Genomic DNA, 24,817 nt, shown 5'->3' on the forward strand with positions numbered 1-24,817 from the left:
CGCGCCCTCCTGTCCTGCCTGAGCGCGCACGCCTCGCTCTCTCTCTCTTTCTCGCTCTCTTTCTCTCTCTCTCTCTCAAGCACAAATCCCTCCTTCACTGCACTACCCTCCTCTTCACTTTCAGAGCCAACCACCCCTCGGACAGGTGTGGGCCTTTCAGCCTCTGATCTTTCTTGTACAGGGATTGATTCCCTCTAATCGAGCATGGACTCTGGAGTCGGGTAGAATTTCATTTATACCAATTCCAAACACTAGACGATGCTCACTGCCGTCCTTGGCGATGAAAAAAGCCGTGAAAATAAATAAATAAATAAACAAGATGGGCGATAATGTATTCCTTGTTTTGTGTGTATGGTTGAAGTGGTAGGAAAAAAGAGAAGAGCTGATAGTTCAGTACAATGTACAATGCGAATGTGCAAAATTTTTCATATAAACATTTGTGACATCCACTAACGAGGTTTTGGTCCTCCAGCAAAGGAAAATCACCAGGATTGTTTTTTTTTTTTTTAAATAACAATCCTGAGGGGCTAAATTTAACCTTAAATACGTTTGTATTCACCAAATGGCCAGAAATAATAGGAAAATAGACTGATGCTCAGACAATGCTTACTTGCACAGCCACCCCAAAGGCACATTTGAACCATGAAAAACACTCACATATACTGTAGTATAGACCTGCTTTAAAGGCCACTTTGAGCTGTGTTTGTGCAAAATTAATCAAAAATGAAAGGATTCTACTGTTATAACAAATATAAAACGTAAAGCAGCTGAGCTGGAGCTGAACCGATGTCCTCGGATTTCTCTCTGATTTACAGATTGCTCTGTTTCTCGTATCCTTCCTTAAATACTTCCATACTTTTCTATAACAGGTCCAGTGTGCTTGTTCTACAAACATTTTTCCACCCCCCCCCCCCTTTTTTTTTTGACATTTTGCTCATTTCTTGGTGCTGATGCAGCATACTGCATGTTCTCCTTGTACCTGGATGAGTTTCCTTTGGGTACTCCAGCTTCCATGCATGTTAGGTTAAGTGGTGATTCTAAACTGGCTGTAACTGTGAATGTGAGGTAGATAAAGTGCTTTAAGTGTATAGAATAAAGTGCCATATGAATGTCTGGTTAAAAGTGTGACTTGAAATCTAAACCACGTTGAGTGGTCTGTAAAACTAGAAAAGTTTTAATAAACTTCATCCTCATATTTAATAAATATGAGGACGTTATTCAGATGAGTTTTTATCACCACAGGGAACCACTGGAGATGGGCAGAAGAGCCGTGTGTAGCTCTGAAGCCTCAGGTTTGAGACCCTTAGTTTAGGACTAGGCTTAATTCATGTCTGAGAGACCGGCCAACTAATATCTAAATGTAACCATTTGAACTACGTCTTTCTCATCTGGATATTATAACTCATGTTCATCATGAAGAGTTCAGTCAATTTATAACACTGATAGACCCACAATTCTTAAGTACACCTAGTTTAGTAAATTTCAATAAAATATTTAAAATTTCAAGGTTAAAGGCCAAACAAAATCTTCCTAAGAGGGCATGCAAATATAAAAATGTAGCCTGGGAAATTACTTGCTACACAAAAATAGGACATACTTTTGAATCCAGGATTCAAGCTGCACAAGTAATGTGAAAACACTGGCACTAATTATACATATCTCTTTTTGCATAGTAAAAAACAAACAAACCACACAGAAAGGGAAAAACAAAGCAGCCAAATATTAGCTGCTCTTTTCTTACCCAAAACAAATATCAGATTTTAAAGGTGTCAACAGCAGAAAAAAGTGTGAGATGAGCTGTGCATCATAAAAAAAGGCACAGAATCAGGCTGCGGCCACCTAGAGGTTTATTAAAATACAGTAAAAATACTGCTACTGCACATTTTTTCTGAACAAATGTACAAACATCTGTCTTCTGAGGTAAAATTGTGAGAATACAAAAAAAAAAAAAAAGAAAAAATTACATTTCAAAACCAGCTTGATTCACAACATTTAAACACACACATACATACACATGCAAACACATCACAGTTTCTCAAGCTAGAATGTTTTCATGCAAATACATATTTAACTTTTACTGTAGCTAAAAAAATCATATGAACATTTTCATGAGTTGCTGCATTCCACAATTCACCAGACAGAAAAGCTGTGACTGACGCCAACGTGTTAGATATGTTTCCTGCTCCAAATCCTTCCATTAACTGTCTCACCAAATACAGCAGCCTCATCTTCATTTTTTTTAAATACAACTCTTTTTATCTTCTGAACAGCAAAGATGGTTCAGAAAACAAATGGAGGGAGGCACTAGGAGCACGATATAAATACAGATTTAAAACAACTTTGGCTTGTCAAAGCTTTACAGTTTATGGAATATAAAGATTTATAACCCAAGGCTAATGCTGTTCATGCCTCTACTTGCTTTAGTTTCTAGTCTTTGTATTTTTCTTCATAGCTGTATTTTGTCCTTTTACAAGCAACTTCCTTCTGACCACCATGCTCACACCCTTGTGTCTTGCTCCTCGTCATCGTCCTCCTGCTGGGAAAGGAGCTGGTAGTGTTCGTTGCTCACCGAAAGGAAGACGGGCCTGGGATGAACCTCATCTTCTTCAGAGGGGACTCGACGAGAATGGGAATCAAGCTGCTCAGTGGAGCTGCACTTGGTGTACAACTCACGACACATTTCCTGGCCAACCTCATCCTGGGAGGGAGTGCTACGGACCCGGCGGTTCTTCACGAAGGAATGGATGTAGCCAACAGGTACAGGCAAGCTGGCAAATAGTATGAGCATGATGATCATAACCAGGGCCCAGCCAGGGTACTCAAGGGTCATCTCTGAAGCCTGAAGAGGCAAAGACACAGAGCTGATCGGTGAAAAGCACAGGCAGAATTACCTTTGACTGTTCGTATGTATGGCTTATTTGTGAGACTTACAGAAACTATGACATTAATAAGAAGATAAATGATAATTAAGCAATATGATATCACATAATCTAAAAGCATATGAGTACAATTATCAGATGAACAAGTTGATGCTACAACAAATGCCTAAACAGATTTTCTTTAGAAACAAATTTAAATTTATTCTCCATTAGATTTGGGTCTCATCTCCACTATATATATAGCTACAGAGATATTGTTGTGGAGCACATGCCGGATAGTGTCATGGTCTCTCTCTCTCTCTCGCTCTCTCACTCTGGCTCTCTCTCTGTTCTGTTGTGTATATGTCGTCTAACCACTCCCTGTGTTTTAGAGACGGGTCTTCCTCCAGCTCTCATTGGCCCAGCACCCGGGCAGATTACTGCAGCTGTTGGTGATTTGGTGATCAGCAGTTCCTACCTAAGCTGGAGGGAGACGGACTACTGGATTGTTACCCACACCTAGTCAGTGAAATTGGCTCTCCAGTGGTTGTGCATTGTGTGTTGCTTCTTGCTGGCTACCAGAAGACCTTTGTAACCCTTTGTCTCCTTCTGTACAGGAAATCCGGACCCTGAGTGTGTTCCTGAGAGTGAGTGAGTTTGTGGAGTGAAGAAACAGAGGCTCTGTTATTCTGGTGGCTCTGATGGATTGTGACTTAGAGCTGTGAGCTTTGGATCAGACTACTGCAAACATCAGAAGCCACTAACCTTTGACCCTCCCATTATTATATGCTGCTTACCTTTTGCTGTAAATAAATGCACTCAACTCTGATTTACGTGTCTGCATTTTGAGTCGACCAGATCTCCTCAGTCATGACAGTCTAGACCTACATAATTATTTGGATAGCTACAAATTAGTTTTTTCTTGTGAGGGTCTGCCATTTTGTACAATTGATTGATATAAAATAATTAATCAATCCAAATTACCAACGCTTAAACCACTGAATGCTAGGCTACTAAATGTACAGCTCCGAGTTGACAGTTGCCGTTTAAAATGAAGTTTTGCTTTAAAAAAAAAAAAAAAAAAAAAAAAAAAAAAAGCGAGAGGGAACAAGAAGTTAAAAATCTATTTTTTACAATTTTTTTTCCATTCACTGTATTAACTGCGTATGCAGATCAGGGTCACAGAGAGGCTGGAGACTATTCCTGAGGTCATAGGGAGAGATGTGGGGTACACCCTGGGCAGGCTGCCAGTCACAAACCCATCGAGAAAAACTCATAATTACAGCTAGAGCCAATTTAGCATCATCAGGGACCTAAAATGCATCTTTGGACTGTGGGAGGAAGCAGAAGTACCTGATTGTGGCTTGTAGTAAAAAGTGCTTTGAGTGCTCAGAGTAGAAAAGCACTGTATAAGTAACAAGATACAATCAAAGATTTTACCGTGCTCTGATTCCAGGCGGTGTACGTGGGCCGTTTGAAGATCATGCGCAACAAACTGGCTGCCAGAAGAGTGACCATCGACAGCAAGCAAACATATTTCCAAAGGTACTTGTACACCACTGGAGGGCGCCATTTGAGCATTACTTCAATATCATCCAAGAAGCTGCAGTCATCAAAATGATTTACATAAGGTGCATCTTTTTGATATAACATAAAGACAAAAATTTGTATATTTGTATATTGTTTCTTACCGATCTGTTCCATAAACCCACGCCACACTAATGGTTTCAAAAATGACCACAATGATCAAGGGCAGGGTTGCAGAGTAGTCGTCAAACATGGTCACAAAATAGTTGCCAGAACACTGAGTGAACAGTAATCCTAGAAGGAACCCCACAGCACAGATGGACACTAAAAAAACAGAAAATATGTATTTATCTCATAACACACCACTGCACTATGAAAAACATGTACTTTCTTTCTTAGTTATGTAGTTTTATTAAAAAAATAAAATACAGCAGCACAGTTTGAACATGTGACTTTATCTGTATTACTCGTGAGTAGGGTCCGGTGGCGCCCCAAGAGGCTGAAATTGTCCATGAGAGGTGTGAGGATTCCCTGCATGGTTCCAAACATGGTGCTGAGGCCCAGGTTGAGCAGCATGAGGAAAAACAAAGTGGACCAGAAGGGGCTGGCTGGGAAGAATGCCATCACCTCAGTGAATGCTATGAATGCCAGGCCTGTCCCTTCGACACCCTGAACGCACACAAAGGGAAGACCGACAGATAATGGAAACATGTCAGAATAAGCAGGATCCACTCAGTCTGACAGACAACAAATGCAAGTTAACTGTTAGTGCTGTTTTTAGAGGCAACCTATACAAGTATACCTGTGCTTCTTTGGTACCACATGCTAAAAAAAAAATGCTTTTCAGCTTGACAGCACAGAGAATAAGCCTTTAAAAAAAAAAAAAAATTAAATAAACACTGTGAGATAACATGACTTTTTGTACCTCTTCTTCTGTTTCTTTAGTTTCTCCTTTCTTTCCTTTCTATCACAGCTTGCTTCCATTCTTCCTAGAAACCAGCAAGATTCAGTGTCCAATACATTTTCACCCTCTTGCCTGCTGGATATTTTATGGCACCTCCCAGATTCCTCATAGGTCCTGGGAACATCAGCGCCTACATACAATTGTTACTGAAATGTTCACCTTTGGTCCCTGAATTCCTTTAAGCAATCCAGTATCTTGTGTCTCGTAGGACACCTGCAGTTCTTTCGCTTATACAAAGTGTTCTTTAAAAGGGACTAAAAGCAAAACATTTTGTGGTACTGGAAGAATGAAACCTCAACTGGCTCCTCCATATCAAAAGGAGCCAGTTGAGGTGGTTCGGGCATCTGACTAGGATGTCTCCTGGGCGCCTCTTAGGAGATGTGTTTCGGGCATGTCCTTCCAGGAGGAGGCCACGGGGCAGACCCAGGACACGCTGGAGAGATGATATCTCTCGGCTGGCCTGGGAACACCTTTGCCCCCCCCCCCCCCCCCCCCCCCCCCGGATGAGCTGGTGGAGGAGGCTGGGGAAAGAGAGGTCTCGGGTTCTTTGCTTAGGCTGCTGCCCCTGCGACCCAACCCCCGGATAAGTGGAAGAAGATGGATGGATGGAAGAATGGAGCATCTTTTTCAAAAATCAGAAGTTCCCCCAATGATACAAAACAGGCTAGAACTGCATCTAAATACCACATTAAAAGCCCGATTTAATACCAGTCACCACTCTTTAGTATTGGACATACCTCTTGTTAAAATGTAGCCTAATACAGAACAGCTAGTCTCCTAATCTGCACACTCGCTCATAGATGTGTAGTCCTACCTTCTTATCATTCTACAAGCTACACTATATATTCTAATTTCAGCTTCTTAGGTTCCTGTAAGCTATGGCAAAAGTCAGATCTGTTTGTTTTTTTAATCTTATCTTTGAAACTACATGCCTCAAGTTGCTTGTTTTATTGCTTTAATCACGTTGCTGTTCTGAAGGTCTCTTCTGGATTTACCTCACTGTGAAGTAAAGCTGTGACTTGCTAATATCTCAAGATTACCTTATTCATCTCCTGCTCCAGACTGCAGTCAGTGATTTTAGGGCCCACCATGGAGCTGTAGTGTTGGTACCACTGTCTGTACTCATCTATAGTCACAGAGCTTGCATCTGTCATGTTGAACCATGGCCACCAGTGCTGGTCAGATCCACTGGATGCCATTGTGTTTAATACACCAAGATTTCTGGAAAAGTTAAAAACAAAATTAATTAATATAAGAAACACAATCAAACAGTCCACCGTTCTAAGAGTTTGTCAACCCAAGATCCTCAGCAGTTGGATTGGGATTGTTTTTAATCACGCACACTCATACACACACATCCGTACTCAGCCACGCAGCGCAGTGCAATGTTCTTGGCACGGAAACCTAGCACAACGAAAACCACTAGTGAGGCCAGCACAGATGTCATGAAGTTGATGCAGGAGACCATCAGCGCATCCCTGTGGCAGTTGTTGTGGACTGGATTGTAGGAGGAGTACGCGATAACAGAGCCATAACCCAGGCCGAGGGCAAAAAACACTTGTGTAGCAGCCTGTCGCCACACCTGCAGATTACCCCAGATTTCCAGCTACAAATACAACAAAATAAAATTCTCTTTAGGTTGAAATGGTGTTTTTCAACCCTTAAAATGTTCTATGAAGATTTTTTCACATGAACGTGATTTAACAGTGTGCTTACTTTAGGATAAAACATGTAGGTGATTCCTTCCACGGCACCGTCCAACAGTAACCCTCTGATGAGGAAAATAAAAAGCACCACGTAGGGAAAAACAGAGGAAAAGTACATCACCTAAGATTGGAAAAAGAAATGAAAAACAGACAGAAAATATTAAAAGAAAAGTTCAACATTTTGTTAAAATATGCTCATTTATTTTTCTCGTGTCTGTCCTTCACATTTGATGTACTGGACTCCCAGATATCAGAGCCACTACAGCAATGCAATTGTGTTTGCTTTGTTTTAAACAACAACTAATATTCTATTCACTTTTTTTTATATATAGCACCGATTCACAACAAGAGTAGAGTAGAATTTAGAGCGCTTTAGTAGGATAACTTGGTGGACCCAAATTTGAGGGGCTGAGTCTGACTCACCATGGAGGTGTTGTTGTTTTTTTTATTTCTTCTCGTTTGTTCTATCCAGAAGCTTTTTGATTTGATTTGATTCTAATCAATAAAGAGATAGCAGAAAACAATTCTTGACCACAAAGTCAAGGATGTGCATGCAACGCTGAAGATGAAGCTTGAACCAATGCTGTGGTAACGTCCACGATGTCGGTTCTACTTTCATTTTGGTGCTTTTTTCAACAATGACTGGACATTGAGAAAAGACTGCCAGCCGACAGTTATTCAGCATCAAACTGTTTGCTGGGTAGGTGCACTATTTGGCTGAACAGCCACATGTAAAGCTGTGGTCGCCTTTATGGCCATCTACCATTGTACATGGACTGGTACGTATATAGCACCTTTCTACTCAAGTTGAGCACTCAAAATGCTTCCTACTACAACTCTCATTCACATAATGCTTTATCTTTTCCTCAGCGCTTTTTGCTAACATTCACAAACTTATGCATCAGGAGCATGACGGGGGTTCAGCATCTTATCAAGGATACCCTGACATGCAGACTGGAGGAGCTGAGCATTTTTCCACCAACCTTCCAGTGGGTACACAGCCTGCTCTACCATCTGAGCCACAGTAATGTTTTTAGTCGGAAGGACCCACTAAAAACTTTTGAAGTGTTTTCAATATAGAAGATTTTAGTATCATCAGATGTTCATCAAGCTTCAAATATCTAAAATGTAGCAACTAATGCAACATTTCCATACATTAATTTTGATGAATTTCAATCAAGTAAGAACAATGAACACAGTGTAATATATAGAAGTGCACTAATGCTAGTGTCTGAATAGAGATACTGGCTGAGAGATAAGAGTGATTTCCCAAGATTTGCCTTAATCCTGTAAAATAGTACAAGCCTGTGTGTGTTATTGCTAAAGTTGGGGCTGGCCTTCACTTACCTTTGCAGAAGACTTGATGCCCTTTATCATTGCCAAGGAAACAATTGCCCAAGAGGCCAATAAACAGCCCGTCATGACGGCGTTAAACCCTCCAGATTCTTCAATGGAATTTGTGATGTTAAGAGCTTTCCGAAACCAGAAATACGACGTCGGGGAGCTGCCTGCACATTCTTTCACTACTGATTGAGAAAACAACACTATAGATTTATAAGTTTTTGGACTTCATCTCATTGCACTTGTCAGTTATGTGATTACCTGTGCCATTACTGGCTACATCAGTTGGACACTGCTCCCATGGCAGAGGATACCGAAAAGAGTTACCCATGTAGAACAGGCTCCACGCAATGATAACATTGTAGTACAAAGCCATATAAAAACAGACCTGGGGAAGAAGAAGGGGTTTATTACTGCTTCACTCAATAAATTATCATTATTAAATATACCGGATTAAATATGTTGTGCTGCAGATTGTTTGAAAATGTGTTTTGTGAGACCTAAAATGACTTAAAATAGGATGGAGCTCCAGTGTAATGTTATGCTTCTCTACGTGTGTGTTCTTCTAGTTATGATTAACCCAGGGAATGCAGACATAAGGTTTGTGACGCTGACCTTGACTAAGACAAACGCGTTTTATAAGAGGCACAGGCTATCAAGTTGTACGTTTCTGTGTGTTGTATACATACAAAAAGTTCTTGGGCACTCTGTGCTTTCCCCATCTTGTTACACAATCAACTGCCAGCACAGACGTACGGCACACTGTCTTTCTCATGTTACAGCATGTGAGTGTGTGAGTATATATATACACACATGAAGCGTAGCTGGATATAGAAAAAAGGTTTACAAAAAGGTGACTAAGAGGGTGGCACGTGTTGACTTGAAAAAGCAAGAAAGCTGTTAAACCAGCAGCCTTGTACGAAGCTATGAGTAATCATTGTGATGGCGTACAAACACCAACTTTTCACAGTTAAGGGGTCGTATAAAGGTGGAGAACAGGCTTTCTTGCTTTCTTCTGCCCCACTTAACAAATCATCCAAAATGCAACTTAACATACATAGATACATGAACAGGCTGGTTTCAAACACAGAACCCCCCCCCCAAAAAAACAAAAACAAAAAAATGAATATGCTCACCATGCAGCTGGAGTAGCCAATCCCTCCCAGCTTTGGGGAGATGTGTTTCCATACACCAATGCTGCCCTGTCGAATGCTCTGGCCAGCCGCCAACTCCATAAAAAACAGTGGAACCCCCACAACCAGCAAAAGAAAAACATACAGCAGCATGAAGGCCCCTGGAAGGCAAGGAGGAGGAGGTATACTTTAACAGCAAAGCTAAAGTTACCAATAGTTCCAGGAAAAAAGTTTGCATTTACAAATTTAATACTGATCTTCCTCTAAGTCCCAGTTACAAGAAAACGCAATCTAACTAAACACATGACAAAAAACAGTTCTACATTTCTTTTCTGTATTAAATATAGACTCATAATTCACAACTGAGGCTGGAAAAAATAAGTGAATTTCTGTGCTAACAACTTTTCCAAGACATACTTGGAGTCTCTCAGTCTCAAACAGGCTGGAAGTATGTGTTGTAAAAGTGCAATGTCCTATAAATAAAGGCATACAAAATCTAGTTTGGAAATCTGTTCTTCTCTAATAATAGTCAGCTTCAATCACAATGACTTTTAAGTTATCGTAGAAAAAAAAATGAAGCCCTGGTTTCAGGTTATCACAGATAAACTACCACATATATTTCCAGGTAATCATCACACTTCTTGAAATTTGTTTTAATAGGGTGTTAACATCACTAGAAATAGACAGTTTTGCATTTTGCAGCCCTGATTCCTGGTTATTACACAGGAACTACCACACATGTATCCACGTAATAATGCCACAACATTGAACATAATATTTACACTGCTGCCTTCAAACAAAGAAGAATGCTGGGGACATAAGATAGGATTAATTCCAGCATTATAATATGGTATTAGTATGCTAAAATGTTAACTCATCAACCAATATAACATTATTATGAGGTTACTACCACAAGTCCGTATATCAAAATTGTAATGCACAGATTTTTGTCATTTTAATATATTACGATATTATTACTAATTGTTTTTTTGCCTCATAGGCATATTTGTTTTCACATTATTACCCCCAGTTTCTGGCCTGTTAAATTTCCCATAAATTTAATATATTACTTAACCATAACCACTGTAAATACAAGATAATTACTTGTATATCCCTGGCTATTACGTTGGTAATTAAGTGGTAATAAGGTGCTATCTCCTATTATTACCCAGTATTATCATATTATTACTGCGCTGTAGTAGAAAGCGCTCTAGTTTTTTGAGGTCCTGCAGCTTGTTTATATTAAAATTCACTTTTATTCAAGCAATTTTGGTGATTTTATGTGTTGTGTTGCTTTGGCATCAAAACAGCCATTAAGTTAATCAGTCTAAACCTGCTAATCTTCTTTTAACACTCACCTCCTCCATTTTGGTGGCAAAGGTATGGAAACCTCCACACATTCCCTAACCCCACGCTGAACCCCACCTGGGCCAAAACATATTGGATCTTAGAATCCCATGCCGGACGGTCTCCGTCGTCTGTCTCAACTCCATCAGGACCATCCACAGCTGTAAGCTGAGTCTGAGACTGGCTTTCTTCCATCCAGGTTCTGCCCTCGCTGCAGTCCAGCGGAGGCTTCTCCGTCTTGTCATAAACAGAAGAAGTAATATGATAAATGAAACCAATTATCAGTAGAAGCTCCAGGCTGACGTGTCACAGTCTACACAAAATCAAAGACATTATGCTGAGCAACATTTCTGCACAAGAAAATATGTGTGGAGATAAACTACTCTGTACAGAATTATGTAAGGAAAAAAATTAATTAGGCTAGAAAAACACTGAATTTATCAGGCACCACAATGGGGGGGGGGGCTTCGTAGTTATGCTGTCATATGTAGTCTAAGCTCAGACCACCACTCCTTACCTGTCACTGAAAACAACAACAGTGAGACAATGTACTATTAATGTACATTTACCTTTAGTCTTTATTCTCCTATTACTGTGTTAGATGTATAATAAAATACTAATGCAAACACTAAATTTCCTGCTGATGCTCTTTGACATTAAAGTCATTCAGCTGGCATATTTAGCACTGGGGTGAAGACTAACTGTGATTGACCAGTAAGCACATGTGTTCATTAGTAGGGCTGACACTGACTGGCAAGTTTAAATCCATATTGAATGCATAGGTAAAGGATCTGTGTTTCTTACTGTGGTTTGTTATTATGAAATTATCCAGATTAATTGGATCACCTGAATCTTCCTTCATATAATGTGCAGATATGCATAAACCCCAGGGTCATGGTGTGCCTTTTAGGAGAAAAAGAAAATAAAAGCATGTAGAAAATCACCAGCTAAATCACCTCAACACTGAACACTCCAAGTCAGCTCAGATGAGTAGGCTGGATCCAAAATGGCTTAACACAAGCCAAGCCGGCTTCAGAACATGACCTATCTGGATAATTTGCACATGCCCTGCTGGTATCAGCTGGTTAGAATGGAAAATTACAAGATGTATGACCCAGAAAGAGTTCATGGCTGTTCAAGACACATGCCCGGATAGGGCAGGTGATTTCAGAAATATCTATGCCCACATGCGTAGAATGTGAGACTGTGACAAAAATATGCATGCACAAATAGAAAGGAGGGAAAAGCAGGGTGGACAGCAGGCATACAGTGATGTGTGGTTGGGAGTGGGAGTGGGAGTGGGAGGGAGAAATCCACTGGGAGGTGTTAGGCTTGCATTGGTTCATACTGTGGGTGGTGCTGAGGTGCATGGATAAACCACAAAGTGGGCGCAGTCGGTAACAAGACAGGAAAAAAGTTATTAGGCTTCAGCTATCAGGATATACTGATCAAATAGCTAAAAAGTCAACAGCTTCATTACGCTTTACAGATCCAAATGATTTACAAACTATAAAAAGAGTTCTGTTGGACAATATTGAAAAAAGTCGCTTCACACACTCCTGTGAGTTTATTTGACTGCTTACCTTAGAACAACACAGAGCTAAAATGATTAGTAGATTATTTGGTTAGTCATGTAATTTTACTGAATACACTATTATGATTTCCTTGATAGATAAACTGGGTAGAAAAGCACACACTGGAACACTATCTGTCATGGATTGGCCTCCCCAGAGCCTGGACCACAACATTATTGAAGATCATCTTGACAGAGAACAGAACAACAGGCAGCCAACATCCAAAGAAGAGCTTTGAATGTCCTTCAAGAAGACTGGAGAACTATTCCTGAAGGCTACTTAAAGACATGACAAGGAAGCTGCCTCAGAGAGTTCAGGCTGTGTGGAAGAATAAAGATGGTCACCCCAAATCTTGACTTTCAAGCTCCTTAGAATGGTGCAAACTCTGTTTTTGCCTCTTATCCTGTATTTCCATTAATGTTTGGATGTTTCAATAAATCACTACAAAAATTTTTTCCTAGCAAAACAGAAAGAAATGAGGGGTGACGCAAGACTTTTACACAATACTGTGTATGTCTGTCTTCAAAGGAAAACTAAACATTTGTCATTGATATGGACCTGTATATATAAGTTGATATTGTTAAATTCCTGAATCTTTTAGTGTATCTGCCATTACAAAACCACAAGGACACAAATCTGTATTTGGTTTTGTAGTTTACTCAAAAAGATCAGCAATATACACACATTTGCCATATGAGGCCTTTGTATTCAATGTTTATTTCCACTTTTGACTGATATTTTTTGTAATTTTAAACTCATTTTCCAACTTTGAAAGCCATTATGCAGTGTTTCTCAAAAGAACTACAGTATTTTTCCCTTTCCTTCTCTTTTGCTATACTTGGTTAACCCTAATTGTCCTCCTTACACAAGAAACCCCAGCACGCACGCACGCACGCACGCACACACGCACACACACACACACACACACACACACACACACACACACACACACACACACACACACACACACACACACACACACACACACACAATCAGTGGTTGTAAATTTTTGTCCACTGGTCAGTGAGCATCTATCCCAGGGACCAGTTGGAAAACAAGCAACCACACATCTATGTTTCTACTCTGCACAAAATCATGCAGCAGTGGTTCAGTTATCCTTAAGGTACAAAATTACTCCATCAGTAAACACATAAGTACAACACACTGAATCCTGTGCATAAAGTATAGATAGACACAATACTGCACACTTTTACATTTGGAGCATATGCTTTAGTTCTGAGTTTAATGTCATAACACTGGATCTGCAGTAAAGTCACATTATGTGGCCTAATGTCTCAAAGTACATGAGGTCAACATGTGCTTCTCAGTTTACAGACTCCCCAGCCCCCTGCAAACAGCTCGAATAAAACTCCTTTTCAATTTTACATTTCAATATCACATCTGAAGAAGAGTGGGAATATGTTTTTTCCTGTAAAAGTCTCTCCAGTTCTTAAGAGTAAAATAAATACTCATACTCATCAGGCTAACAGCTAGCTGGCAATGCACCGTAAATTGTTTTTCATGCCAGCTGCTGCAAAATGACAATCAAACAGCAAAATTTCCATGACAGAAAAAAAAGGGGGGGGGGTCAGTACTTGGCCTGTTGCAGTGATGATGCTGGTCTTTTGTAAACATAATTTAAAAAAATGGATGTGCATAAAAATGTATGCAACCACTTATAAAAGGATACACTGTTAATCACATTATTCAGTCATTACATAATATAACACTACACTGTGCATATAGGCTTCAGCACTGTGGCATTGCACAGCCTAAGTAGCTGTCAGTCATGACAGCTGCTTGTTGCTACCCACAGTATAAAATGACCACAGAAACTTTCGCTGAACGCAGCTGGTTTTACAATACAGTTTAAAACAAAAAGATTTATTTATTAGTCTTTAAAATTGCATTGAGTAACAAAGGGCTGAACTTGCTCCTTACTCCATCATAAATATCCTATTTAAAACTGAACTGTTATCATGATGCTGGAGAGCAGCCTTTCATCTCTAAGGACGTTTGCATCCACATATCAGATAAATGTGTAACAACTGTGGCAGATTTTATCACCAGTGCCCAAAGTTTGAGTGGACAAAAAAACAAACAAACAAACATAAAACACACGAAACCCCAAAAACGAAACAAAAAGAAGATGAACAAATATTTTTAAAAAGTGTTTAAATGTGTTTTTGGCTGCAGCTTGGCTTATGCAGCAATCCATACTTAATTTCACTGAGCAGTGGTTTTCATCCGCAGAAACACTCTTTGTCCTGAAAGTTGCTGATTTTGGATGTGGAGCTATTTCTCAACATATAAACAGTGAAGGCATTCTTGTGTAAAAATCCATAGGCGAGCCTAGACATAGTGAGGCAGCCTACAGGTTTAAAGCGCACATGACTGATTACATAACTGGCAAAGGAGTCCGCCACCGGTACATAATACAAACAATAAGAACAACAAGAAGCTTTTTTTTCCACTGAAAAAAGAAAAGCGTGAATGAGATATGCAGGGGGAGGTTTGACATTAGAGCTGACGAAGCTGCAGCATTACAGAGTAAAAGTCAAACAACGATGTGCTGTGGACATACCATGCTGACAGCAGGGTCCCACTGAGGAGTAGAGTTTCTAGTAGTCCCGGTGTTGGTTTCTCTGCTCTTCTTCCCACAGGGCTGATTTTTAAAAACCTTCTTTTTTAAAAAATTTTGATAGCAATCAAAGTAGCAGATACAGCTGACAAAGGGACAAAAGCCTTGACTAGGTTTGACAACTTGTGACCACGTTTCGTGAGTTGGAACAAACCGTGGTCATAAAGTCAAGAAGAAACGAAGGAGAGGAGCTGAGCCAATGGGAAGACTGAAGGGGCTGAGCTGCCCTTCCCCAAAATGGGAAGCGGGGCTCGGCAACACAAGAATACACACTGCTGCTGGATTACTGTGTGGAACCTGCACAGCTTGAATGTGAACATGCTGAACTGCTCACACTAGACTTAATTATAGGCTACTGTCACACGCATAAATAAAAGCCATTAGCAGATTCATTAAAACTCAACCAGAGAGCGCAGAAGACTGCGCCACCTGTGCCTTTATTTGCGCACACAAACGCACAACCAAACGTCTCATAGTCTGTGTGCAGTGGGCACAGCTCAGTTACTAAATTGTAATAACGTGGGCCTTGTAACGGAGCTGTTAGAAGTGAAGTAAAAAGCTTTGTGTGGAAAAAAAATAACATGCTCTAACACAGAAACGAAATTTTGGGCTTTGCATAGAAATGAATGCTGATTTTAAATAAACATGACATGGATTACCGGGATTAAAAAGCCGCTGTGGCCATTCTTACAGAATAGTGTCAGTTTTAAAGAAGCGACACTCCCTCTAGTGGAGAAAATGTATCACAATGACAACTTCCACCAACTCAGCCATATTATAACCCACTGTTTGGAAGGCTTGAAACTTGTGGTTCAGCAGTGTGATCAGAATTGCGATAATTCAGAGTAGTAGCAGTTCAAGTGACTGAACATGTTTCTTAAGTTCAAATCTTACTGACATTTAAAAGGGCCAGATTTTCACTAAAAGGAACATTAAAAAGGTGGTGGGGCAGAAATTTCCACTGTTTTCCTGCTGTGGACATCTTTGTGCTGAAGTAGTATCCCTGCTGCTGGAATGCAGATTATAAGTGCCCTTCTACAAGACAACGCTCACAGCAGGATAGTAGGTCCTAAACTAACTGTGCACCTGAAAATGTGCTGCATCGCTCATTGTCATTGTGCAATAATGACTGTAAAGTTAATCTCTTTTTTTTTTTTTTTTTTAGAACAATCCAAATGTGGAAAATGTCATGTTTGCACACATCCTTGAAATTCAAAATTTTATTTGAGGTTTTTAGCATTAATTCACAAAAAAAAAAACAAACAAGAACATGGAAAGGTTTGTTTTGCAGGCTGAGCTAAGCAGCACATCAGCTGATCTGAAAGTGACAACTGATACAAAGCAGGGGATATTATACAAGTACACCTACACCGCCCACTAATACATGATTACTGCTGTCCAAAATGTGACACTGCCAAGAGTGAATGAGTCAGGGAAACAAATAGGACATAGTGTCAGATCACACAAAGCATGGAATTGAATCTATACATTCACAATCCGAGATCATGAGCTCATGCAGTATCTACAAGTTGTGCAACAGCTTGTAGATATTCAAACATGAGGAAATGAGATGAAATGACCAGCTGGTGTCACTATTTTCCAGCTTAAAAGCCCTCTGTTCACTTTGTGCCATCCCTACCTGCATACAGTCACCTCTCTGTTCAGAAACAGCTAAGGACATTACGAGGGCTTGGAGCCATAGGGGCGTAAGTGACATTTTGGTCAAAATTGAGATATATAGATCAAATGAAAGCTCTTGATGTGCTCTATCTACTGTCAAAATTACAGAAGTAAAATATTAATAGAAATAAAGTTATTCAACAAAAACCAAAAGGCTTAAATCTGAGTGCACAGAAGAAGTTGGTGCCAAAAGGGCGTAAGAGCATTTACAACAAAGACAATATTGTTCATTAAGCATTGTGTCATCAATTTGTAAAAAGAAACATGCTTAAAAAAAAACTAAAATCAGTATACAAATTAAAAGCAAACTATGGTCATTTTTTTTGTTTTGGCTCTCCTGTAAAGTTGGGGAAATGTCACTTATGCCCCTTTGGCTCCAAGCCCTTGATTATTGCTGCTCTCTTGGGATTGTTTTTATCTTTCATTTAGTTGTAAAACATCAGCATTAATCCTAAACTGAGGCTCAAACTTTGTTTTGTTTTTTTTTAAATTTAAATGAATTACCACATTGTTCCATAAATCATGGATTTCTTTCTATTTTTTTTCATTCTTCAGGAATCAGTCCTTTCAGTGTCTACACACCAATAAAAGATAACTATAAAAAAAGAGGTTAATAAATGATCCACCTTCAAACTATTTCCTTTGGTTTCCTTTGGGTAACAAGAACCCAAGAAAGCAACAAATACACGAATGATAAGAATTGTGCTTATTTAATTCAATTAATTTTTTTGTGTGTGGGTCTGATTAACAGGCAAGTTCATGAATACTGTTTCACCAGAGTAAAAGACAAATTTTAAAACATATTAGATTTAAGTTATTAGCTCATTTCCATCATATGATATGATTACACAACTTTATCTTGGTTTTGGCCTCTGCTCAAATGAAACTTTATGTCCCTGAATTAGTGAACGTGAAGTGCTTCAGCAAGACTGTCCTACATTTGTGAAAAGGAATGTAGGGCAGATCACACTATGCTCCGGGCACAAGCCAAAGGCAGCTGTTGATTGAAATACCTGTGATAAGGAGGGAGGGAGGGGCGCCTCTGTATTGGAGTTTTAGGAGGGAATAAAGCAACACAGTGTAACTGTGAAAGGAAGCCAGACTTGTTTTTCTCGTTTTGGCACATCTCAAGGAGGGAAGACATCTCACAAAACAGCTAAACTCACTACAGTCAGCTCAGCAGGAGGACTGGTGTCTGTGTCCTGGATTTAAACACGCGAGCCACACTGAAAGGTACAGTCATGTATCTAGGTTTAAAGAATTAAACTCTGTGTGTGTGTGTGTGTGTGTGTGTGTATGTGTGTGTGTGTGAGAGAGCGAGAGAAAAAGAGGGTAAAAATGACAGTGTTAGAAATTAAACCTGTCAAATGAAGGACGGATGTCTTGCGTTTGGACTTTTTGAAGATACAAACTAGTGCTCCTAACCTCAGGATGTGTATTTGCTTGTTGCTTACTGCATGAATTGTGTTGAATGAGATACCACTCAGAAATATTTGTGCTGTGCTCCGTCACCTTGCTAAGGAAAGAAAGGCAGAAAAAGGAGAAGCGATGGCACTAAAGAATGCTACATTATAACCTGTGATAAAGAGACTTAAAAAAAAAAAAAAACAGAGCTGGTGTAGTTTCTCTGTCATGCTTCGATGATTGTATCATCTGCATACCAGCTGGTGACAGAGGTTTTTCCTGTAGTGTGCACCTGTCACTTACCTGCATGTGAACACGCCAGTGTACACAACACTGAATTCTCAGCATTCTTACAATCAGCCTGTGGTATGTGACACAATTGTGCTCTCATTTATAATTTTTTTAAATTAATCCCCAACATTAATATGAAGCCAGCCAGACACGTAAAGTGTATGAGCATCTATTATATAATTGGAGGATTCAGTTAGAAGAACAGTGATCTGCATGTGGACATTTAAGATTGTAAAACACGGCGGGATAAGAAATGAGACACTGAAAAAAGAGTAAATGTAAGTACTGTGCTACTAAAGCATTATTCCCTATTCTGTGTATATTGCATTACATCCTGTTTACATCCACATAAAACAGATGTCAACATCACTTCCGCTGGTAAACCCTAGAAGGGCTTCAGGTGTCCGAGTCATGGTCCCTACAGGACAACAGCAGGTTCCTGGTGGACATCATACCTACACACGGTCTGGCAAAGGTACACTCCTCTGTGAGCATGTAGTGTCGGCAAAAAAGATACATTTCCATCTTCTGCACGTTATGGTAACCTAGGTGTTTCTATGCATTTTGAACTAATGGCCTTACTCTTCATCTGCTCAGTGAATGGTGCCAGTGGGGAGTCAAATCATAAATCTCTAGTGAATGCAGAGAGAGAAGTGGTATGTACTCATACTCTTTTTTTTCTTCTTTTTTTCTTTCTTTTTTTGTGCATATATGAGTGGGTACAAAAAGACTTAAAAATTATCAATGCAATCTTGAATTCAAATGCAGCTTGCACAAAGAAGCTTATCAAAAGTCAGGAAACCACAGATATGCACAACAAACCATTATGCAAACTTTAGAGATAGTAAACTGACGTGGTGTGGGGCTCTTGAAAATGAAAAACAAAGTCGCAAATATAATTCAAGTATGTAAAAAATAAAGAACAATTTTAGCATTATAAATGGAATGTCATTTGTACATTACATTATAGCTGCATAAATGTCAACTTATCCTATTATATTTAAAGGTTTTTTATTAAATTGGTTGCATTATGAGCTGTTAAATGATTAATTTTATTGTTAATTCCTGTAAGTCAGTGGTAAGTGGCTAAAACATGCCTCACGTCTGAACCAATCCTCAGGAGATTCTGAACCACTGCTTTGACGATGTCGAGCGATTCATGTCGCGCTTACAACAGGTGGCTGAGGCCCAGAGTGTTCTCAACCAAAGGAAAAAGAAAAACAGCAGGAGCAGCAAGAAGAAGAAGAAGGAGCCCCAAGAAGGTGAGAGTCGCACCTCCACAGTAGCACTGATCAAAACACGTGAGTTATAATGGAAGCAAGGCAGCCTAACCTTCGAGTGACAGCATATAGTCAGATGTGTTTCAGGCAATGTTGGAGTTTAAAATGCAGCTCAGGTGTTGAAAGAGGACAGCAGGTGAGTCTTGGCAGGAGTGTGGCCATTGGTGGCTTCTAGTCAGCTTCAAAACATGTGGAAGAAGGAACAATTCACAAGGGCTGAACGCTGACGCAATATTTCACTGAAAGCTACTCAATGGGCAGGATGCCAAAAAAACTCTTTCAGGTAATGCAGAAAATTCCTGCATGTGTAAGACAGAAGACATACAAAGTGACTGAAGCTGGAAAGTAACTCTGGGAAGATAAAGAACAATGCAGCTGGCACCAAGCGCATTTCAGAGGGGTGAAAGATGGTGCAAATTCTGTCAAGCTTCTTAAACAAATCTGAAAGGTTCTTCTTTGAGAAGACTTTAATGCAGTTCTCTTTGGTAAAGAGAACAGCTGAGAGGCTCTTTCATGCTGCAATAAAGCTTTTTATTCTGGACTGTTCTTCACCACTATTAATTAATGTTTGAGTCACTGTTTGAGTTTCTCTTTTGTCTAACCTGGGAACCTGATCTGGGTGTTTCCTAAATTAATGCTGGGATGAACTAAAGGCACAGAGTTATTATTAGTCATTACCTCTGGCTTTGTCTTAGGAGAGCACTTGCTGAGACAAGCTAGAACAAGAGTCACAGCGTGTCGGCTTCTAGGAGTCCTTTTCATTTCTATTTTCATTTTTGTAAAGGTTTTCCTCAAACTAAAGTGTCAGTTAATTACCACCCACATGTTCCAGATCTGACCAATGTATATGTTAAACAAACAAACAAACAAACAAACAAACAAACAAAAAAGAACAGTTATACTGTGTGGTTATAACAAGCTTATGTTTTATATCTACAGTGTATGTATTGTGCTTTTCTGTGTGCAGATGATTTGTTGACCATTAAAGCTTGTCCTCCACCAGAGGAAGAATTTGTGGACATCTTTCAGAAAATCAAATACTCCTTCAGTCTGCTGGTGAGATTAGACTACACATAATTAAACATAAAGAAATTTGTTTAAAAAGTACAACCAACCAAATTGTTTTTTTTTTGTTTTTTTAATCAGGACCGACTGAAGTCATCCATCTCACCTGATGCCCCAGAGCTGCTCCATTATATCTGTTTGCCTCTCAGACTGGTGAGACACCTGAAAACTTCATTTAGCATTTCTGTTGTGTCTCCTTCTCTGTGATCTTTACTGTAGTGACCCCTCTCTCTTACAGCTGGTGTCTACCACTGGAGGGCCAGCATTAGCTTCATCCATCGTCAGTCCCGCTTTGACCAGTGGTGCCATTACACTGCTCCAGAAGCAACTGACTGCAGAGGAACATGAGCTGTGGACTTCACTGGGAAGCCACTGGACTTCACCTTGGTCTGTGTGTTTGTGACTGTAAATGTCAAATTTACCAGAGACTGTGTGTAACATGGTTTTAACAACAGATTTGTTCCATTTTCTCCAGTTCGCAGCTCAGTGTGTCTGTTCCTCCGTATGCACCCGTCTTTCTGGATGGGTGGCGGCCTCAGGCTTATGACTCTGCTGGCCAGCCTTTGGAAGATCCCATCGAGCTTCAGCACAAAGTGGATGCTTTCAACGAAAGCAGGCAGACACAAAGACAACAGGACCAAGCTCGACAGGCAGCAGAGGGCCCCGGGGAAACCAGTGATGAAGTGTAAATATGCAGAAATATAGCGAGATATTATGTTTTTACAGCAGTTGTGACAATGACAGCCATATTCCTACTGGCTATAATAAAATCAGTCTAGTGGTTAGCTTGACAAACCATGATTATGATTGCTGATCTCTGGCTCCTATTTGATGTTTACTTTTCAAATGCGTTCGATATCTTTTAAATCATATTTCTTTTTCAGAGATGGAAATGGATTTCCAGAAAGCGAGCGCTATTACTGCTGCAGTTATGACTTTGTTGCCAGAAACAGCAGCGAACTCTCTGTGCTCAAAGGAGAAACACTAGAGGTACACACCCTGTGTTAGAATTATGGGTGGTGATCTGCCTACAAAATTCTGGGAATACGTCACACAAGTAAGCTGACAGGAGTCATCTTTCCGTAGGTAATTGACTCATCAAAACGCTGGTGGAAGTGTCAGAACAGCTATGGCGAGATAGGATTTGTTCCCTTTAACATTTTGGAGCCTCTTTCTGCTCTGAATAAGACAGGGAGAGCTGCCCCACTGGTGCACAGAGAGTCAAAGGTACAAGTAGAGACACAGCTACACAAAGAGTTTTTTTTTGTCACTGCCACAGAAACTGTGTATACTGTGAACTTTTGTCTAATGCAGTTTTTATTCATTCCTGTTTTTCCATAACAAAAGGCAGGTCTTGTGCCTCGGACAAAGTGCTATTCATACACCCCATCAAGTGTGGGTCCTGAGAGTACCACTGCAACAAGTCCAACAGTGCGACCTCAAAGCATGGTTTTACCATCGACAACAATGCAGGGACACAATAACGACAGAGGTAACATACCCATGCATGCCATGTTGTAAATGAACATGCAGATGGCGATAAATTGAATCCAAGCAACATGTTATCATTAATAAGTGCTTTCCATACTCACTTTGTATTGAAGGATGGTAGAAACAGACACAGTAAAGGACAATTACTGATGTTTTTTCAGGTCCTTAGTATCTATTTCTAAGACAAAAGAAATTGAGTGACAACCAGGGTTATCATAGTTTTGTATGTTTACAGTTTAGTTTCCAGAGTGAGTATGCTCATTTCGGTTTCGATTTTAAATAATTAAAAATGTTTAGTCTCAGCTTAGTTTGAGTTACAAACCCATTCCAAAAAAGTTTGAACACTCTGTACAATGTAAATTTAAATGCGGTGATGTGCAAATCTCGTAAACCCATATTTTATTTGCAATAGAACATAGGAAACATATCAAAGTTACACATTTGACTATTTCATGAATAATATCAGCTCATTGTGAATTTGATGTCAGAAACATATCTCAAAAAAGGTGGGAAATGGCAACAAAAGGTTGGAACAGTAAATTTTACTAAAAAGGAAAAGTTGGAGGAAGATTTTGCAACTAATTATGTTAACTGGCAACAACAAAAAAGACCCAGGACTGTTGAATAAGAATCCTCTATCAGACAAGAATGGGACCAAAAGTCCAGCAGCTGCTGTCCTCAGTTCCCAGATGTTAAAGGACTATTGTTAAAAGAAGAGGGGATGCTACACGGTGGTAAACGTCATTCTGTCCCAACTTTTTTTTTGAGACATATTGTCATCAAATTCAAAATTAGTTTCACATACACATGCACAATTTTGGCTACAATTGTGCATGTGTATGTGAATGGAGTTGCTTTTCCTTTTTGTACAGTTCTGATGAATAAGGAAATCACAGAAAAGATAGCCTGGAGAAGAGGCTCATTTCAACAGACAGCTGATAACGCTACATCTCTGAACTATGACTCTTCGCCTAGTGAGGTGGAGGCCTGGCTTACTGCCAAAGGCTTCATGCCACTGTGAGTACTTCACATTCAGAGAAAGACTAGTTTTTGTATATTTGTTTATGTTTAGCTATAGGTAGTACTCAAGAGCTACTAAATTGAAGCATATCATGTCCAGCATATTCAAAATGTTTGAAAGTATGTGAAATTTTTTTTTTATATTGGTTTAGTGTATTAGAACTGCCCGCCAAGAGATGTATACATCTGCCATAGAGTTCAAAGATACACATGCTGATGTTGTGTAGTAAAGATTAAAATACCCCTGCTGACAATACTGTGTAGTATAGCTTTACTGAGTACTGAATTTGACTTTCCCCAACAGAAGTTAAAAGGTGAATTTTGAAAAAAAAATAAAAGAGGATCTTTTTGACAGTGAAAGCTTTATGAAAACAAACAGGAAAATGCTGATCTTGTCGCTCCTTGTTGCTCTACCAGGACAATCCAGAGCCTGAGAATTTTAAATGGAGCGCAGCTGTTCGCCCTAAAAAAGGAGGAGTTTGTTCAGGTGTCACCAGAAGAGGGTGCAAAGGTTTACAGCAAGGTGATGGAGCAGAAGACCCTGCTTGAGGTTTGTCCAGTGGACTAGTTTGTGTGTATGTGTGTGTTTGTACAGATATGCTTTGGTCCGTGAGCCCTGGTCCATTTGTTTCCTCAGCCTTGACATATGCACAGACTTACATCATTGCTACTGCCCCAAACTGATTAAAGATTTACAGCAGCAACAATGTTAGCAATTTAGAATTTAATGCAGTCGTGTATAAATTGTTTTTAAAATGTGGTCACAGCTTCAATTAAATTGAAGCCTAATTAAACAAAAAGTTTGGAAGTGTAAGTCAGAGCAAATTTCACTAGTAAAAAAAAAGAAAACGAACTATCCACAAGATAGTGCATGTGTCACATTTTGTTTGCCTACACTTGGATTCAAGATTTTATTACCAATAAAACCAAGAGAAATAGATCATTTCAAAGGGTACATATACTTTTTATTGCCACTGTACTTTTCAGTTTACAAAATCCATAATGCATAGTGGCTCAGGAAATACTGTATAGGTCAGCGGTGCTGGTGGGCATCTTTTATAATTCTTCTTGTAGTAAATAGACTTCATAAACAGTGTCTTTAGTGATGTGTTTAAACCTGAATTTCAGTGCACATTCTTGAAACAGATATGCCCAAAGAACATTAAGTGCATAAAAAAAGTGAAGTAAAATTAAATCTTCTGCCCTCCTCAGGATGCACGCAAGGCTTCAGAACTGGACGCATCAATGGAGATGCAAAAGCTGAAGATTAACTCAAAACAGGAGTGATGTACTGTAACAGACTTACACTATCCTCTAACACAGATGTGACATCAGAGCTTCTTTGATATAAAGGCAATGCTCATATTTTAATCACAAAATCTGTTAAATATTATGCGCATGACAGATTTATCAACAAAAACATCTGATTTTAAAAGTAATTAACGCTCCAGTACTCCGACATAGGATCCATTTATTTTATTTTATTTTATTAGAT

At 39.5% G+C, this 24,817-nt stretch overlaps 2 protein-coding genes across 3 annotated transcripts; one reads left to right on the plus strand and one right to left on the minus strand.

Annotated features, from left to right (window-relative positions):
• Positions 1-1,892: 1,892 nt before the first annotated feature.
• On the minus strand, positions 1,893-15,226 carry slc6a16a (solute carrier family 6 member 16a). Of its 2 annotated transcripts, none has more exons than XM_030735654.1 (12): positions 15,035-15,226; positions 10,888-11,113; positions 9,533-9,690; positions 8,658-8,784; positions 8,403-8,578; positions 7,066-7,176; positions 6,714-6,955; positions 6,390-6,570; positions 4,853-5,054; positions 4,550-4,709; positions 4,299-4,461; positions 1,893-2,839 (listed from the first exon to the last, which is right to left on the minus strand). In XM_030735654.1, exons 1-12 carry the CDS (start codon positions 15,035-15,037, stop codon positions 2,498-2,500), a joined length of 2,091 nt encoding a protein of 696 aa, XP_030591514.1. In that variant the 5' UTR covers positions 15,038-15,226; the 3' UTR covers positions 1,893-2,497. The 2 variants fall into 2 exon arrangements, with proteins under 2 accessions (XP_030591514.1, XP_030591513.1); XM_030735653.1 differs by having other exon boundaries at positions 8,403-8,581.
• Positions 15,227-17,873: 2,647 nt separating this feature from the next.
• On the plus strand, positions 17,874-24,670 carry eps8l1a (EPS8 signaling adaptor L1a). The gene is made up of 14 exons (XM_030735175.1): positions 17,874-18,004; positions 18,824-18,941; positions 19,064-19,122; positions 19,587-19,728; positions 20,714-20,802; positions 20,893-20,964; positions 21,050-21,198; positions 21,287-21,496; positions 21,696-21,801; positions 21,898-22,038; positions 22,159-22,303; positions 23,175-23,319; positions 23,740-23,872; positions 24,535-24,670. Exons 2-14 carry the CDS (start codon positions 18,824-18,826, stop codon positions 24,607-24,609), a joined length of 1,584 nt encoding a protein of 527 aa, XP_030591035.1. The 5' UTR covers positions 17,874-18,004; the 3' UTR covers positions 24,610-24,670.
• The last annotated feature ends 147 nt before the right edge of the window (positions 24,671-24,817 follow it).

This window comes from Archocentrus centrarchus, chromosome 8, assembly GCF_007364275.1.
Source record: "Archocentrus centrarchus isolate MPI-CPG fArcCen1 chromosome 8, fArcCen1, whole genome shotgun sequence".
NCBI lineage: Eukaryota > Metazoa > Chordata > Actinopteri > Cichliformes > Cichlidae > Archocentrus > Archocentrus centrarchus.

What these genes read in the sequence shown, in the direction of transcription:
- slc6a16a (XM_030735653.1), bottom strand. An exon ending in GCATCAAGTCTTCTGCAAAG is followed by an intron (nt 7,177 to 8,402) that starts GTAAGTGAAGGC and finishes TTCCAATCTTAG; the next exon opens with GTGATGTACTTTTCCTCTGT. An exon ending in CCTACATGTTTTATCCTAAA is followed by an intron (nt 6,956 to 7,065) that starts GTAAGCACACTG and finishes TTGTATTTGTAG; the next exon opens with CTGGAAATCTGGGGTAATCT.
- eps8l1a (XM_030735175.1), top strand. Translation starts at nt 18,824, where the DNA reads ATGTCAACATCACTTCCGCTGGTAAACCCTAGAAGGGCTTCAGGTGTC. An exon ending in TGGTGCACAGAGAGTCAAAG is followed by an intron (nt 22,039 to 22,158) that starts GTACAAGTAGAG and finishes CCATAACAAAAG; the next exon opens with GCAGGTCTTGTGCCTCGGAC. An exon ending in GGGACACAATAACGACAGAG is followed by an intron (nt 22,304 to 23,174) that starts GTAACATACCCA and finishes CTTTTTGTACAG; the next exon opens with TTCTGATGAATAAGGAAATC.